At 38.2% G+C, this 16900-nt stretch overlaps 1 protein-coding gene across 2 annotated transcripts in view; it reads left to right on the forward strand.

Annotated features, from left to right (window-relative positions):
- Positions 1 to 16900, forward strand: part of SLC4A7 (solute carrier family 4 member 7) — a 130386-nt gene that overhangs the window by 92959 nt on the left and 20527 nt on the right. For both annotated transcript variants that reach the window (XM_038759797.1, XM_038759786.1), the window contains 7 exons: positions 3652 to 3739; positions 5336 to 5482; positions 6270 to 6373; positions 8722 to 8896; positions 11156 to 11289; positions 11668 to 11913; positions 16343 to 16448. In XM_038759797.1, the coding sequence (XP_038615725.1) occupies positions 3652 to 3739; positions 5336 to 5482; positions 6270 to 6373; positions 8722 to 8896; positions 11156 to 11289; positions 11668 to 11913; positions 16343 to 16448 (1000 nt within the window). The remainder of the gene's footprint in view (positions 1 to 3651; positions 3740 to 5335; positions 5483 to 6269; positions 6374 to 8721; positions 8897 to 11155; positions 11290 to 11667; positions 11914 to 16342; positions 16449 to 16900) is intronic.

Below are 16900 nucleotides of genomic sequence, written 5' to 3' on the forward strand. Positions count from 1 at the left end.
TTAGCTTGTCAATTTCTGAAGAGCAGGGACCACGTCTCTTATATAACTCAGCACTTAGTAAAACTTACTTTATGCCTAACATCTAGTATAGTATCCTTCACACAATGAGTGCTCAAAACATTTTATCACCTGAGTGGCCCAGGTTCAGGTCTACCATGTTACCCGAGACCCTTGGTTGGGTCAAACCAGACCCCGAAAACCTAGTGATGAATTTCAGCCCTTTCTTCAGCCTTCCCTAATGTGACTCCTTTCCTACTTCCTTTTAGGGTCTAAAAACTGATAAGTAGTAGAATTTTAGTTGGAGCACTGCTGAGTGTGTGTACTTGCTTTGCATGTCACTGTGTTTCTGTGCTGCTAGAACTACAAGTACCAGCGTTTCACTGGTACTTATGGACGATTTGGTTGGCGGCGGGGAGGTGTGTGTATATGTAAGTAAGTAAATAAAAGCCCGGGTTCTTCTTGGCTCTCCCCCCTAGAAGTTAGGCAGTGAAACAGCACCATTCTGGTCATAAAACAAATTAGATGCCTCAGTCTGTTGGCCAAGCTAGGCTGAACTGTGCTGCGCTGAAAGATTTTAAACATGTAAAGCATTCTAAATCAACTCCCTTCTGACTTCTGCCTTGGTCATGAGATCATGTTTTGGAAATGTTCACTATTGACAACAGATCGTGGTAGGGAAGCAGCATTGTCTAGTGGATAGAGCATGGGCCTGGGAGTTAGAAGGATCTGGATTCCAATCCCAGCTCTGCCACTTGTCTGCTTTTCGACCTCGGGTAAATCACTTGTCTGCTTTTCGACCTTGGGTAAATCACTTGTCTGTACTTCAGTTACCTCATCCGTAAAATGGGGATTAAGGCTGTGAGACCCAGGTGGGACATGGACTGTGTCATTCATTCATTCATTCGTATTTATTGAGCGCTTACTGTGTGCAGAGCACTGTACTAAGCGCTTTGGAAGTACAAGTTGGCAACATCTAGAGACGGTCCCCTACCCAACAGCGGGCTCTTAGTCTAGAAGGGCTCACAGTCTAGTTAGTGTCATCTAACCCACTACTTATTACAGTGCCTAGCACATTCATTCATTCATTCAGTCATATTGAGCGCTTACTGTGTGCAGAGCACTGTACTAAGTGCCTGGGAAGTACAAGTTGGCAACATATAGAGACAGCACATAGTGAGCGCTTAATAAATACTATTAAAAAATACCGCAAGTGGATATTTGTATACATGTTCTGTTTGTAGACCTTGAAAGGCAGGACTATTGTTCATATGTTTTGTTTCATAAGAACATAGGAATTTCCATTTCTGTATGAAGCTAATGGAGTATCCAACCTAGTATTCTGTTTGCTGCAGCAGTGGCCACTTGGAGTAGTGAAGCTTGTTTTCCTCGAAAACTGTTTATCACCAAAGTATACCTTATTTTGAAAATATCTTGTTTGGCACTTTCTGGATAATTCTGAGTTTTGTTAGTCAATTTATGTTTATCCAGAAATCTTGTGGTGTCTAATCATTTGTATTGAATATTCACAATGAAGCAGGTGGTTCATTTCAATTAATGATGCATATTGAATGCCTACTGAGCGTAGACCACTGTTCTAACTCCCTGATATTTAAAACTAGGAGGATAACAGTCCCTACCCTCAAGGAAGTTATATAGAACATACAACATGATCACAGCCCAAATATCTACTCATCATTTTCAAGGTCATTTTTAAATTCCGTTTTTGATTGAAATGGATACAGAGTTAAGCTAAGTTTGCCGAGTCCTCTTTCTACTTAACATACATTGCCCCGAAGTATGGAAGTATGAGAGAGGCATTTTTGGTGTGCTTAGATGTGTTATATTTTTGCAGTCTTATTCAGATAAATTGCAAAACTTTTTTTCTGGTTCAGGAACCATCTATTGGGAGGATGTCATAAGCCCTGGGTTTTTCAAGCAAGGAATATTAACACTAACACTAACATTGGGTTGATTTAAATACTTTATTTGTGGACCTTTCTAAAAAAAAATCATGCTGGGTTTGTGATTGTAGTTGCCAAATGAAGATGTACCCATAAATTATTTACCTTCTTCTAAAGCCAGTCTGAATTTGTTCAGCAGTCTGGGATGTTGCTTTTTGAGCATCGAAAGAATTACATTTTATTGCTAAGAGGTGTGAATGACTGTACAGACAATTAATTTAGAAGTCATAGATGTAACACAAATGCACACAACCTAAAATAGCTCAAACTTGGCTCATTCTATATAGTCCACATTTTCTCCTTGTCTTGTACAATACTTTAATGCAATTGTGTGACCTTTTTTTAAAATGTTTGTTGCCAGATTGATGTGGGATGGTGACTCTGGAGTAGAGAAGGACCTTTTATTGTTTTATCTTCTGTTGCATTCTGAATTAAATGTAAAAGCAACGTAATTTTGTGGTCACTGAAATAAAAGCTGTTAAATTTGATGTGTTTATAGCAACCTCAACTAGGTAAAGAGGAATATTGTAGGACAAAAAAATAATAGTAAAAGCTTTATGCTGTGGTACCTGCCAATGATACTTTTTCTTCATGTCCTAGCTGTCATGTATTTTCAGTTTGTCTCCCTCATTAGATTGTAAACTCCTTGAGAACAGGATCATTCCCAATAATTATTGTACTCTCCCAAGCACTTAGTAGGGTGCTCTGCAAAGTATGTGATTTAATTTCTTTCCAGACCATTTTCTTTCTACCAATTTTAATATTAAATTGAAAGTTGGTTTTGGAATTATGATCTTCCAGGCCATTTTCCTTCATTGGTATTAGACAATTTTCCTTTTCCTTTTCCTTCAGATGTGATTAGACAATTCAACCCCCAACTTTTCAGCCACTCTGCCCTCAAGGGTAAATCTGTGAGGCTGAAAGACATTCCATCCATTTTCAGATTAGTTTTTTTTTTTTCTCATATCAAAGGATAAGAACCTCACCGCTGTGTCTAGGAATTCTTTGATGTGCTTTTTGCTATGTCCTTCAGCAAAATTTTGTGAGCCTTCTTTTGCCATGTCTTGGGAGCTGCTGGCATGGTCTAGTGGCAAGGGCTGGGATTTGTGAGTTAGGAGAGGTGGGTTCTAATCTCAGCTCTGCCTCTGGCCTGCTGTGTGAGTTGGGTAAGTCATTTAATCAATCAATCAATCAATCAATCATATTTATTGAGCACTTACTGTGTGCAGAGCACTGTACTAAGCGCTTGGGAAGTACAAGTTGGCAACATATAGAGACGGTCCCTACCCAACAGTGGGCTCACAGTCTAGATGGGGGAGACAGAACAATGCAAAACATATTAACAAAATAAAATAAATAGAATAGATATGTACAAATAAAATAAATAAATAGAGTAATAACAAGTAAAATAAATAAATAAATAGAGTAATAATAAATAAATAAATAGAGTAATAGTTAAGTCACTTAAGTCACTCAGTTCCTTCTTTCCTTATCTGTAAAATGGAGATAAGATACTCTCTCTACTTTTTAGATTGTAAGCCCCATCCAGGACAAAGTGTATGTCTGATATGGTTATTTTGTATCTACTATAAGGCTTATCACAGTGCTTTTACATATAGTAAGCTTGAAAGCAGCATGGTTAGTAATAAATATAATCTCTATGCATTATTGTGTCTTGATCTTTCCATAGGTTCTTATTTCTGTTGCTGGGCCCAGCAGGCAAAGCACCACAGTACCATGAAATTGGAAGATCAATAGCTACTCTAATGACTGATGAGGTGATTGATATGTATTAAAATCTCATTGTTTGAAAAAATCAAATGTAGAATTTGCATGTAATGTATATTCACCGTATTCATTTATTCACCATATTCATTTGAGAGATTGTATCCTCCATTTTTGGAGCAGGGAAACTGAGACCCAAAGAAAAGAAAAAAATTACCCGGGGTTTTGCATCCAAGCAGAAAAAGAGCCAGGAATAAATTGTACTCCTATTGCTGTTTTCTGTCCATAGAGCAAATTGTCTTTTTCATTTTACCTTTCATCTGAGGATCCTCAAAACAAATCCAAATGGTTATCTTCTGTCATCTCTAAAAGTAGGTTTAGTTTGTGTGGGCCCCTGCCCAAGTGAAGATGCAGGGAACTTACAGGATTTTCCCCAAGTTAGATAAACCTATGCTTAATTTGAGAGTAGAGATTCAAATCATTTGATTGCTTCTCATTGCTTGTTGATGAACAAGTAATTCAGAAACTCATCACATTCTATCAAAAAATAAAACCGGGTAATAGCTTGCTAAATAAATGACACTCAAATGTGCATCAGTAAGAACTTCTTTCACTTTTTTGAATGATACTTCAGAAAGGGATGATTCAGGCACCGTAATTTGATTTGTGATCAAGCTGCGTTTTGTATGTCATACTGATATTTCATTAGCCTTAAGACTCAAAACCTTCCATGAGTTCTCAGTATCATCCAACAGAATTGAACCAAATCTTGAATAATAGGTAGTTGTTTATCTTAAGTGCAAATGGTTGGGTGGAATTTTTTTAAGCAGTTCTTTAAATCTACACTCTTGCTTCCTCACTAGTTTTATTAGACCTTTTTTGTTTCTAAATGCAGTTTTCAGCCACAAAGCAGGGAGCTTGTAGGGTTTGTAAAAGGATTGCTGCAGAGTATGAAATTACTTTATAAAATCGTAAGTTGGGTTTTTAAGTTGGATATTGCAGTTCTTCAGGCCTCTTTATCTTAGATGTGAAATGAAGAGCATCTTTCAAAAATATAACTTTTTCAAGATGAATATAATAATCTCTTTGTATTGATTCACTCACATTTTGGAGAAAGTGGAAATTGACCTACATATGTATGCTTATATGTTCCACTTATATTTTGCCCCAGAGTTTTTAATGTATATAAATTTATACATTCTTCAAAAACCAGGGAAATCAAATTCTTGGTGTTTAGGAAGGTGGAGCAGTTATCTGAATTCTTAAAAGTTTAGGGATTACCTTTAATCTGAGATATTGGAAATTATAGCTTTAAATTTAATAAAACCCGGTTAACACTCTCTGAATCCTATCACAAAACAGATAATGATCTTAAAGCACATACATTTTTTTCTTCATTCCAGCTGCATTGTTTTTCGTCTTGAAACTTGCCCTTTCATTTTGTTTACAACTGGTATTCCTGAGTCCTGTGGGGGTCTCGGCAGTGGGATACCCTTTGCAGTAGAAATCCCGGAGGGGATAACTAGGATGAGAATCCTAGGGAATTAACATTCAGTCATAGACTTGTTGACTTATTAAAGCACTGTTCAAATGTGAAGCCTTTATGATTTAGTTCTGTGGCAAACTAAAGATTTGATGTTTTTAAAAAGATTTTCCACGATGTTGCCTATAAAGCAAAAGATCGAAACGATCTCCTGTCTGGAATCGACGAATTTTTAGACCAAGTAACAGTCCTGCCTCCAGGAGAGTGGGATCCATCTATACGTATTGAGCCACCAAAAAGTGTTCCTTCCCAGGTAAGAACTCCTAGAATTTGACCCATTCATTCAGTTGTATTTGTTGAGTGCTTACTGTATTCAAAGCACGGTACTAAGCCCTTGGGAGAGTACAGTATAGCAGTAAATAGACACATTCCCTGTTAGCATTTCCAAATGTGAGCCTTTGGAAGATTCAGGAATGTGGTATTTAATAAAGAACACACTTATATTGGACATTTTCTTCCAGGATAGTAGATACCTTTAATAGTAACTTGAGCTGTATTGCCAAGCATCATAAATGTTATTATTCATTCATTCATTCATTCAGTTGTATTTATTGAGCGCTTACTGTGTGCAGAGCACTGTACTAAGCGCTTGGGAAGTACTAGTTGGCAACATATAGAGACGGTCCCTACCCAACAGTGGGCTAACAGTCTAGAAGGGGGAGACAGACAACAAAACAAAACATATTAACAAAATTAAATAGAATAGTAAATATGTGCAAGTAAAATAGAGTAATAAATATGTACAAACACATATACAGGTGCTGTGGGGAGGGGAAGGAGGTAAGGCGTTGGGGAGGGGGAGGGAGGGCCCTGACAAGAGCTGCATGACCAGACTATAAGCTTGTTGTGGGCAGGAAACCCAACTATCAATCCTGTTGTTTTGTCCTCTCCCAAGCACTTAGGACAGTACTGTTCACACAGTAAGCACTCAATAAATACCATTGATTGCTTATACTCTATCATGCCACCTGCATGTATGAGATTGATTATTTTCCTTGAAGTCGAAGGTTAAAGAGGAATGGGCTTGTTTTGCTTTGTAGGAAAAGAGGAAGGTACCTATATTTCCAAATGGATCTACTCCCTCAGGTGAGATCCACAAAGAGGAGGGCCATCATTCTGGACCTGAGTTGCAGAGGACTGGAAGGTGTGTTTACTTGCCAAAATATTAGTTCTGAAGAAAGTAAAACTGTATAGTTTTATTGGATTTGGACTGCCTTCTATGTAACTCTAAATATTACTTTAAAAATAATTTAAAGGGCTACAAACTTTTTTTTCTTTTAAAGTGATTTTTTGCCCCCCCCCAATAAATTTTAAACATAACTTTAGGACTGAGCACATCAATGCAAACTTACTGCTACCAATTGGATGTGGTAAATTGAAAAATATTGGGCTAGATCTTGAAAACATTGCACTGCTGAAATCAACATATTTAAAAAGAATACAAATTATTTTTGCAAGACATTTTGTATAAGCATCAGTCAGGAAAATGAGCTGCAATTTAGCTTATGATGTCACCTATGCACAAAGTAAGGAATAATGTTGAAAATATCTAAAGTACATGATTTGGTGTTGTACTGTTGACAAAAATTAACGGGAGAGCTTAATTAGTCTTTGCAACCTAAATGACTCTTGGAGGTACAGTTATGAGGAAAATTTCCCAGTTAAAAAATTAGTTCTTAAATTGCAGACAGATTTGAGAAAAAAAGATTCAGATATATGCCCACCTATAGAATAGCATATAACTACTATTGGAAGTTATATGAACCTTAGATATATCTTAATATTACAGTACCTGCATTTTACAGGAAGGTGGGAAAAGGGATTATCATTTTTCTGTGCCCACAGAAGAAATGGCAAGATCTGTACTAAATGAAGTCTTCAGTTCTCAATTTTTTGCTTAGAAAAGTGTTTAGGTTTTTCTATCAGAGGAAAAACTGTTAGAAATTTTAGTAATTGACCTGAAGTGGCAACATGAACAAGGAAAATGTATGGTAACTAATTGTTAGATCATTTACAATTAAGCATGTACTCCGTCATCACCAGGACTTTCTGAGTACCCACTCTGTGCTGAGCACTGTAACTAGATACTAGAGACTATAACAATAATAATGGCATTTATTAAGTGCTTACTATGTGCAAAGCAGTGTTCTAAGCGCTGGGGAGGTTACAAGTTGATCAGGTTGTCCCATGTGGGACTCACAGTCCTAATCCCCATTTTACAGATGAGGGAATTGAGGCCCAGAGAAGTTAAGTGACTTGCCCAAAGTCACCCAGCTGACAAGTGGTGGAGCTGGGATTTGAACCCATGACCTCTGACTCCAAAGCCCGTGCTCTTTCCACTGAGCCACGCTGCTTCTCCTGCTTCAGGATATGGTGATAGATGATGGAATCTCCTGTTGGGAACAAGGTTGATTCTTGGTGCTGGAAACTTCAGGACCAAGAACCTACCCATAGGAAATGGGGACATTCAGTAAAAGCAGAAGATATGATCTCTGCCCATGAGGATTTTATACCCTAATGGAGGAGTGAAGAATTGAGTGTATTTTACTTTTGAGGGTGTGATGAAGACTTTCTCTTTGAAATAGTTGGTCTGGCTGTGGCTGTTTCCTTATACCCTGCTTACCCTCAGATTAGGGAAAGCAAGAAAGCTGATGGTCTTGATGGCATTCCACAAGCCCCCACCATATAGTTATTCTTCCTGAAAGCCTATGGCTAATTGGAAGATTATTTGTTTTACTTTAATTCAATTTTTGCAGCATGAGGTGTTTTTCTTTTTCTGAATAAGTAATTCCAGGTCTTTTTTTTCCAAAATCATGTTGTAGATATTCCACTATTTACCTTTTCGATTATCAATTTAAGTTGTTTTCCTCAGTGACTCTTAATTTTGAGTGCTAAGTAAATAGGAAAATGTAGACAACCAAAATGCTTATTTTTCCTGATTTGATTATGTGCATCTATTTTTTAAATATTCTTGACATCAATATATATATTTGCTATTTGGGCTTAGATTCTTCAAAACTTCTCAATCTATCATAGGGCATGTATTTAAAACACATCACATTCAATGAGAAATGAGATTAAAACTACCTTCCTGCCAGCTTTGTTTTCACCTTGGTTTGTTTAGAATTATTTGTATCCATTTTTATGAGTGGGTGGCTAATTTTCCCATTTGCCTTATTTATTCTCCATTTGCAGTTTATCAGTACACAGGCACGTAAAAGGACACTAGCAGTCTTTTCAATATCTAGCCCATAACATGTCACCTCTTTTCTCTCTCTGTACCAAATTTAGCATAATCTGTGTTTTTTATCATCATTGAATTGGATTGAAGTGATAATACATTGTACAGTTTGTTTCATGATTTAAGCTAGATTTTAAATTCTGTGTTGACAAACAGTAGGCACTGGCAGTGTTTTATAGCCCACAGTTTTAGTTTAAACTAGCTAGAATCCTTTAGTGTACAGTTTGACGAGTTTCATCTCACCTATTTAGGCTTTTTGGTGGTTTGATACTTGACATCAAAAGGAAAGCACCTTTTTTCTTGAGTGACTTCAAGGATGCATTAAGCCTGCAGTGCCTGGCCTCGATTCTTTTCCTATACTGTGCCTGTATGTCTCCTGTAATCACTTTTGGAGGGCTCCTTGGAGAAGCTACAGAAGGCAGAATAGTGAGTACAAAGAATGGTAGTGGCCAGGCGTCTAGATTTTCGGAGGCAAGTGTCGGTGTGCATTTGTCTCGTCTATTTATACGTTTATTTGAAGAATTTACCCACAGCATTGATTAAGCTGGCCCAAAGCAGACTTCCCCAAAAGGTAATTGCTGTGGAAAATGAGGGGCACCCATGTGAACAGGAGAAGATGCACAGTTGAGGTAAAAATGTTTATCCTGGCTTGCTGGATGAATGGCTTCATGAACTGAGAAAAGGCTTGCATTGTCTTTGCGCAAAAAAAAGGCCAAGTAAAACCGACTCTGGGGGTGGTAGGTGGGTGGGAAAATGGAAGCAGTAGAGGCGCACCATCCCATAAGGCCTACTTAGGAGAAGTCAAAGGCTCCAGGTTAACTTTAGCTTACCAGTCTGGATAATAGGCCTGGGTTTGTATTGTATTTTAAGGAACTATAACTATGGAGTCAAACAATGGATTTCTCAATGGTGTTTTCCCTCACTGTACTTTTATATTCTGTGTTACGAGATGGTAACCAAGAACTGTGGAGCAGAAAAATGTTTTTCTTGCACTGTTTTTCTTTCGTTGGTAATTTACCTAGTAGGGTATGACTCACACAGCTATTTTAAAAATAACCAATGCCTTGTAAGCCTTTGAAGGCAGATTAAACCTGGTTTACCATGAAAAGAATTCGTGAGAATATAAGATTTTGTATGTAAATCATATGTTAATGCATCCTGTCAGTGATTGTCTCCAACTTTGAACTCTGATTTACTAACAGTATTTTAAATTTGCCATTGGCTCCTCCTCTGCGTACCACCCTCTAACAGTTGGGGTTCCTCAAGGTTCAGGTCTGGGTTCCTTTCTATTCTCCATCTGCACCCACTTCCTTGGAAATCTCATTCACTTCAATTTTCATCTCTATGAGGACAGCTCCCTTCTGTATAAGATTTGGCTGTGGATGTGATCAATCTGAGTTTAATTCTACCTACAAGAAACATTTTTGACTTGTGAAAGATACTATAATGCTTATGGGGATTTTGTTGTCCAATCCATTCGCATTTTATGCACTTGTTACCTTCTCCCACCCACAATGTGTCTCTTGCTGGATGGTTGCCATGCCAGTGAATGGGACAATGCATTCTTCTCTATTTCTGCCAGATCTTTGCTTAGAGTAGTAATGAGGGTAACTGCACAGGGAGCCTTGTCACTGGGACAAACCAGCAATTCCCAACCTCACTTCTGGGGAAAGAGAGAGAAGAGTGGGAGGAAAGAGTGCATTTGTTTGATCTGTGGTAGATGTACCATCCGTAATTCACGTGGTTAATAAGGTCCATAGGACTGTTGGGATTGAAGAATCAGTAGATGCTACGACTACAGTCCTTTCAGAGGACCACCATTCCCACTGTTAGAGGAGGAGGGTTAGAGGGATGGGGCTGAGGCACTTGGGACAGAGCCAAACCCATGTAAGACTCCTACTTTAAATTAAATCTTTCCCTCTCACTTGCCACCCTCTTCACAGGTCAAGTGTCACCTCCTTAATGTTGTTTGATCCTGAAAGGTCGATTTATGATACACTAATATTGAAGAGAGACTTCCACTTGAAACCAATTGCTCATTTTGGGTTGGAGCCTTTCATGTGTAACTCAGAACCCTGAAAAATATTGTTCCACTCCAAATGATTTACTTTATTGTAGCTTTAGAGGAAAGATGTGGTATCTCTTTCTGGAATTGGATTTTATTTTTGAGTTAGATTTTTGTCCTAAAAGAAAAGTTCTTGGGTGGCATTCTAAATTTTCAGAGGTTAGAAAAATAGGCTGCTTGTTTCATCCATCACCTTGTTTTCTTGTTTCAGCTTCTTTTAACTTTTATTTGTAATGGTTCTTTATTATGTCTAGGGCTGATCCATGCCAACTTTTGTTTCAGGTATTTTGCAGCAGCCATACTCTTGCTTTCTATGGGTGGATAGAAGAACAGAAAAAAAAATCCCTTCAATTTTATTTTTATATATTATTAGACCTTCTGGGAATCATTTTTTCTTATAGTATGTTCTTGTTTAGTAATGTTTCAAGTGTGAACAAGTCTTTTTGCATTCAACTGTTTTGAATATTGTAGTGTATAGTATTTTATGTGTACTGTGCCATTTCACTTGATTAGCAGTTTCATTCTGTCTTGGTTTTCAGATGAGTAAACTTTTCTGAATGTTTATAACAGGTTAAATATATGTCTATGATGCATTGCTTTATCACTTCTTCCCCTCCCAGAGTGCAATAGAATCTCTCTTTGGTGCGTCGTTAACTGGGATTGCCTATTCATTGTTTTCTGGGCAACCTCTTACAATATTGGGAAGCACCGGACCAGTTCTAGTATTTGAAAAAATATTATTTAAATTCTGCAAGTAAGTCATATTTTCTTTGACCACTCTACTTTTTTGCTAATTGGATGAGAATACAGATTTCATACTGGAAATAGTTATTAGATGTTCACCTAGATGGATATTTTCTTTTAAGAATTTAGAATCCAGTTCACCCTGTTTATCAGACTTTTATGTAAGTATAGTGTGTTTAAGTTGTAACCAGTAAGTCTGTTAAAGAAGAAAATCCTAAAAGAGGTTATTTGTATCTCATTTCAATTTTAGCCACTTTATATTTTCTCTTCCTTCTACATAAAGTATTTTGCATGGCATATTGTAATGCATATTTCTGAAAATTTAAGTCAGAATACTGTTGACTTTTTTTAAAAAACTGAAATCTTGCACGTTTCTTTTCCTGAACAGAGATTATGGCCTTTCCTATTTGTCATTACGAACCAGTATTGGTCTGTGGACGTCATTCTTATGCATTGCTCTTGTAGCGACAGATGCGAGCAGCCTTGTCTGTTATATTACTCGATTTACAGAGGAGGCTTTTGCAGCTCTTATTTGCATCATATTTATTTATGAAGCATTGGAAAAACTCTTTCACTTGGGAGAGGTATATGCTTTCAACATGCACAACAACCTAGAAAAACTGACATTATATTCGTAAGTGCAATTTACTTTTTCGTTCTTGTTGCTGTAAATACAATCTATCCAAATCTGAAGATTGTGAATCTTTTTAAAAATCTTTAGCATTAATATTCCTTTACCACTTTAAAAAAACAGGAGGAGAGGTGATGGAATTGTAGAAATAATATTCTGTGTTGCTTTTTCAAAAAAAATCATGTAATGTGACATTTACAGCCTCTTGCAAAAGACACGTAGAGCACTTTGGCCTTATCATTTTTATTTTTCCAGTCTCCATTGAACCTTTCCAGTTTCTTATGATTTGAAAATGCTAGTATATTCCATAACCAATCAATCAATCAATCAATCGTATTTATTGAGCGCTTACTATGTGCAGAGCACTGTACTAAGCGCTTGGGAAGTACAAATTGGCATCACATAGAGACAGTCCCTACCCAACAGTGGGCTCACAGTCTAAAAGTAACCAGTAACAACAGTAACCAGACACAATATAGTAGAAAGCTAGTAATGACAGCAGAAAATGCCCATGAAAGCTAGTCAAAAAGTGAGTATGTGTTTGTCACATAAGCAAACCCACCCCTTCTGTAAAAAAAAGTGCTTATATTCATTAATGGAAAAAATAGCATCAGTATCTCACCCCACTTCCAGACAAGGTAGCTTCTCCAACTCTTAATTGATGGGCATAACAAAGAGAACGATAGGTCTGAGATCTTTCAAATCAATTTTTAGGGAAAGAGCAAAATTCTGGTAATTAGCCTAAAAGTTAGCAAACCAATGTAGATCACATTTTAGCAACAGCCACTTTTCACTAAAACTTTTGAATACCTTTTAATCCCATTTTTTCAGTTATTTATTCACCTTTCCCTTTAGATTGTCATTTTACATGAAGAAAATACAATACGTTCATTGTCATTCAATCGTATTTATTGTGAGCTTACTGTGTGCAGAGCACTGTACTAAGTGCTTGGGAAGTAAAAGTTGGCAACATATAACATATACAATCTTTTGTGTATATTGTAGCATGGTCTTGCTAGAAAAATAGTCTTTTTTGTGGTATTTAAGTGCCTACTAATTGCCAAGCACTGTTCTAGTCTTTTGGGCTCATAGCAAGAGACTGCTTCGGAGCCATAAAATAAGTTTTAGCATTCTGTAGGACAGAGGTAGATTCACACTTGGAGTACTAATGCACCTAGATTCACTTTTCACAATTAAAATGTAGGGAAAATATACCTCATCAATGCTGAAAAGACATGACAGCTTGCTCTCCGCTGAATTGGCACCCACCTTCCAAAAGCTGTATGGATTATCCCAACAGCATTGCTGGAGCTTTATCCCAGATCTACTAAATGATCTATTTAAGTGACACATTTAACTGATGTAGAAGGTTGTAGGGGGATGGGCTTTTAGTTCGAAGAATAGCCCTGAGGCATAAATAAAATGAGTTCTGAGCCCTTCAACTAGCATCAAAAGAACAGGATGGCAGAGCCTCAGGTAGAGCGTTGTCTTGGAACTAGTAAACTTAAATGAAAATTTGGAGGATTAATAGGGTCTTGAATTTTACCAAGTATTCTTCTCTAAAAGAGGATGGTAATAATAATAATAATGTTGGTATTTGTTAAGCGCTTACTGTGTGCCAAGCACTGTTCTAAGCGCTGGGGTAGGCACAAGTGACAAGGTAGGTAAGACTGTGAGCCCCACGTGGGGCTCAACCTAATCACTTTGTAACCTTCTCAGCTCTTAGAACAGTGCTTTGCACATAGTAAGCACTTAATAAATGCTATTATTATTATTATTATTATTAATCAATCAATCAATCAATCGTATTGAGCGCTTACTATGTGCAGAGCACTGTACTAAGCGCTTGGGAAGTACAAATTGGCAACATATAGAGACAGTCCCTACCCAACAGTGGGCTCACAGTCTAAAAGGGACAAGGTAATCAGGTTGTCCCACGTGGGGCTCACAGTCTTCATCCCCATTGTACAGATGAGGGAACTGAGGCCCAGAGAAGTGAAGTGACTTGCCCAAAGTCACACAGCTGACAAGTGGCCAAGTTGGGATTTGAACCCATGACCTCTGACTCCAAAGCCCATGCTCTTTCCACTGTGGGAGCGTATAACATTCATTCATTCAGTCGTATTTATTGAACGCTTACTGTGTGCAAAGCACTGTACTGTACTGTTTGGGAGTGCAACAACAAAGGGACGCATTTCGTACTCACAACAAACAGTGACCCTTACTATCAATCAGTCAGTAAATGGTATTGAGCACTTTCTGTGTGCAAAGCGTTCATTCATTCATTCAGTCATATTTATTGAGCGCTTACTGTGTGCAGAGCACTGTACTAAGCACTTGGAAAGTACAAGTTGGCAACATATAGAGACGGTCCCTACCTAACAGCGGGCTCACAGTCTAGAAGGGGGAGACAGACAACAAAACAAAACAAAACATATTAACAAAATAAAATAAACAGAATAAATATGTACAAATAAAATAGAGTAATAAATATGCACAAACATATATACAGGTGCTGTGGGGAGGGGAAGGAGGTAAGGCGGGGGGATGAGGAGGGGGAGAGGAAGGAGGAGGCTCAGTCTGGGGGGAGGGGGCTCAGTCTGGGATTGAGACTAAAGCATCATACTAAAGCGCTTGGGTGAGTGGAGTAATGCCGGTAGTCATGGTTTCTGCCCTCAAGGAGCTTTAGTTCAACATTTGATTTAAATTCCTTTAATTCTACCCGGAGAGATTCAGAAACCATATACTCACTGGTCAGAGCAGTAGCCGCTGTCTTTCTGGCTGGGGACGTTGTAGGATTTGGCATGCCAACCCAGCTGCCTCTGTGGAGTCCCAAGCTTCGAGGTCTGGGGGCAGTGCTTAGTACAGTGCTCTGCACACAGTAAACACTTAATAAATATTATTACTACTACTGAGGAGCCAGGGCCAACTCCCCATCCTCTGTACCAGCTATGGCTGGGGAGATGACTTCTCCCAAGGAGCGTGATGGGCCAAACCATGACTGAAGCGGTGAGGGGACTTTGTGAAACATATTGCTTGCTTTTCTGATTATTGCTATTGTAGGGTTATGTTTCATTGTACCTCTTTTTTAAAAACCTGAATTTACCTGGTTATTATTTCCCCAGTGTGTGTGTACCCTTCCTAACTTTATATTGCGGGTCCCCTGTGAGCTGATTCTTCCCCAAACCTTTCTCCAGTGCTTTCAGGGCCTGGCGATCAATCCATCAGTAGTATTTATTGAGCTCCTATGTGAAAAGTGAGGAATTTTAAAAGGGAAATAAATAATAATAACATGTCACTGACATTACATTACACTTTAGTTATAGTGGTGATATTAGTCGTAATATTTAGCATATTTTTTATTTCAAAGGTCAATACTCCGATCTCCAACGTTAACAGTTCTGAATTTTTTTTAACTTTGAAGTCAGTTATAGGAACTATCCTTCTGGTTTCCAACATCAGTTGGGATTGCTCCTTCCTTTCCATCACAGAGGGCCACCATTCTGGTTCAGTAGCTCATCATATGTGTTGACTACTGAATCAGCCTCCTTATTTGTTTCCCTGCCTCCAGTGCCTCCTCTCTCCAGTATACACTTCACTCTGCCACCTGGATCATTTTTCCATAACATCATTTTGCATACGTATCCCCACTCCTCAGAAGCCTCCAGTGGTTGCCCACTCTTTGTGTCAAGCTGAAACTCCTGACCACTGGCTTTAAGGCACTCCATCAGTTTTCTCCCACTTCTTCTCCAACTACGTCCTGATTTGCACCCAGTCTTTTTGCCTTCCTACTTTCTTCACCCCATTATGATCCATTCTCGTCTCTTCTCCCTCCAACCCCTAGTTCCTGCCTTTCCCCTGCCTAGAAATCCCTTTCCCATCAAGTCTGACAGACAACTGCTTGCTTCATCTTCAAAGACCTTCTGAAATCCCACCTCTTTCAAAAGGCCTTCTGCGATGAATTTTTCTTGTATTTACATCATACCTCCCTAACTACTATCCCTGCTGCTTTAAAAAACAGTTTAAAAAATATGAAATCACATATCACATTGGGAATTTTATGAGACATTCTATTGCACATAGGATAAAAAGTTATTTTGATAACAAGACTAATTTATCACAAAAGTCAATGCAAAATAACTTACACCATAAGCAAGAATACTCTTTGGCTTATTTGTCAGAGAACAAAACTTTTTTATGGAGATTGTTCTTCTCATAGGTTTCATAGAGGGCAGTTTTTAGAATATTGTGGTTGAATTTGCAAATTGTTTTCTATTTTATAGCTGTCAATTAATAGTACATTGAGCGGAATATTTTTACACACATTCCCAAGTGGAAAAACTTGAAGAGTTTTAGTTGCTGTGTGTTCTTCCAGTGCAAATGCACTGTGAAGCTGAAAGCTTTCTTACTGTGTTTCCTGTGTTCCTTACAGGTGTGTCTGTGCTGAGCCCCCAAACCCTAACAATGGAACTGTAGAAATGTGGAAGAAAATTAATAAAACAGGGGATACTATTTCCTGGGGAAATCTCACCATTTCTGTGAGTATCTTGAGGAAGAATAGAATCTTGCAAGTCACTAGTGACTTAATGTTTCAGCTCCTCCTCTGTGATGGTTTACCTGCTTCCTGGAGAGGAACAACATGGTTCAGTTGTCCTGAGACACCACCTCCCCCCAAATTTGGGTCGAGGGACATACTCCCCCAAACTACTGCTCCACATGCTGATGGTGGCAGCAGAAGTTCCCTGATTCCTCCTCACTCTCTTTTACTGGTAAGGACTAGTGATCAGGTTGGCTGCAGACTTGAATTCTTGGGCCCATATAAACTGGATCCAAATCTCCAAAGCCATGGAAAAACTGGACAAGTTTCCAGAAATAATTGGGGGAGAAGCTGAAGTTTACCATATCTTCTCCCTGAATTTTGGAAGCTTTGTATTGCAATTAAGTGGGGAGGGAGGGAGCACTTTGAACTAATGTCGTCACTGAAAATACT

The sequence above is a fragment of the Tachyglossus aculeatus genome, chromosome 2 (assembly GCF_015852505.1).
Source record: "Tachyglossus aculeatus isolate mTacAcu1 chromosome 2, mTacAcu1.pri, whole genome shotgun sequence".
Lineage (NCBI taxonomy): Eukaryota > Metazoa > Chordata > Mammalia > Monotremata > Tachyglossidae > Tachyglossus > Tachyglossus aculeatus.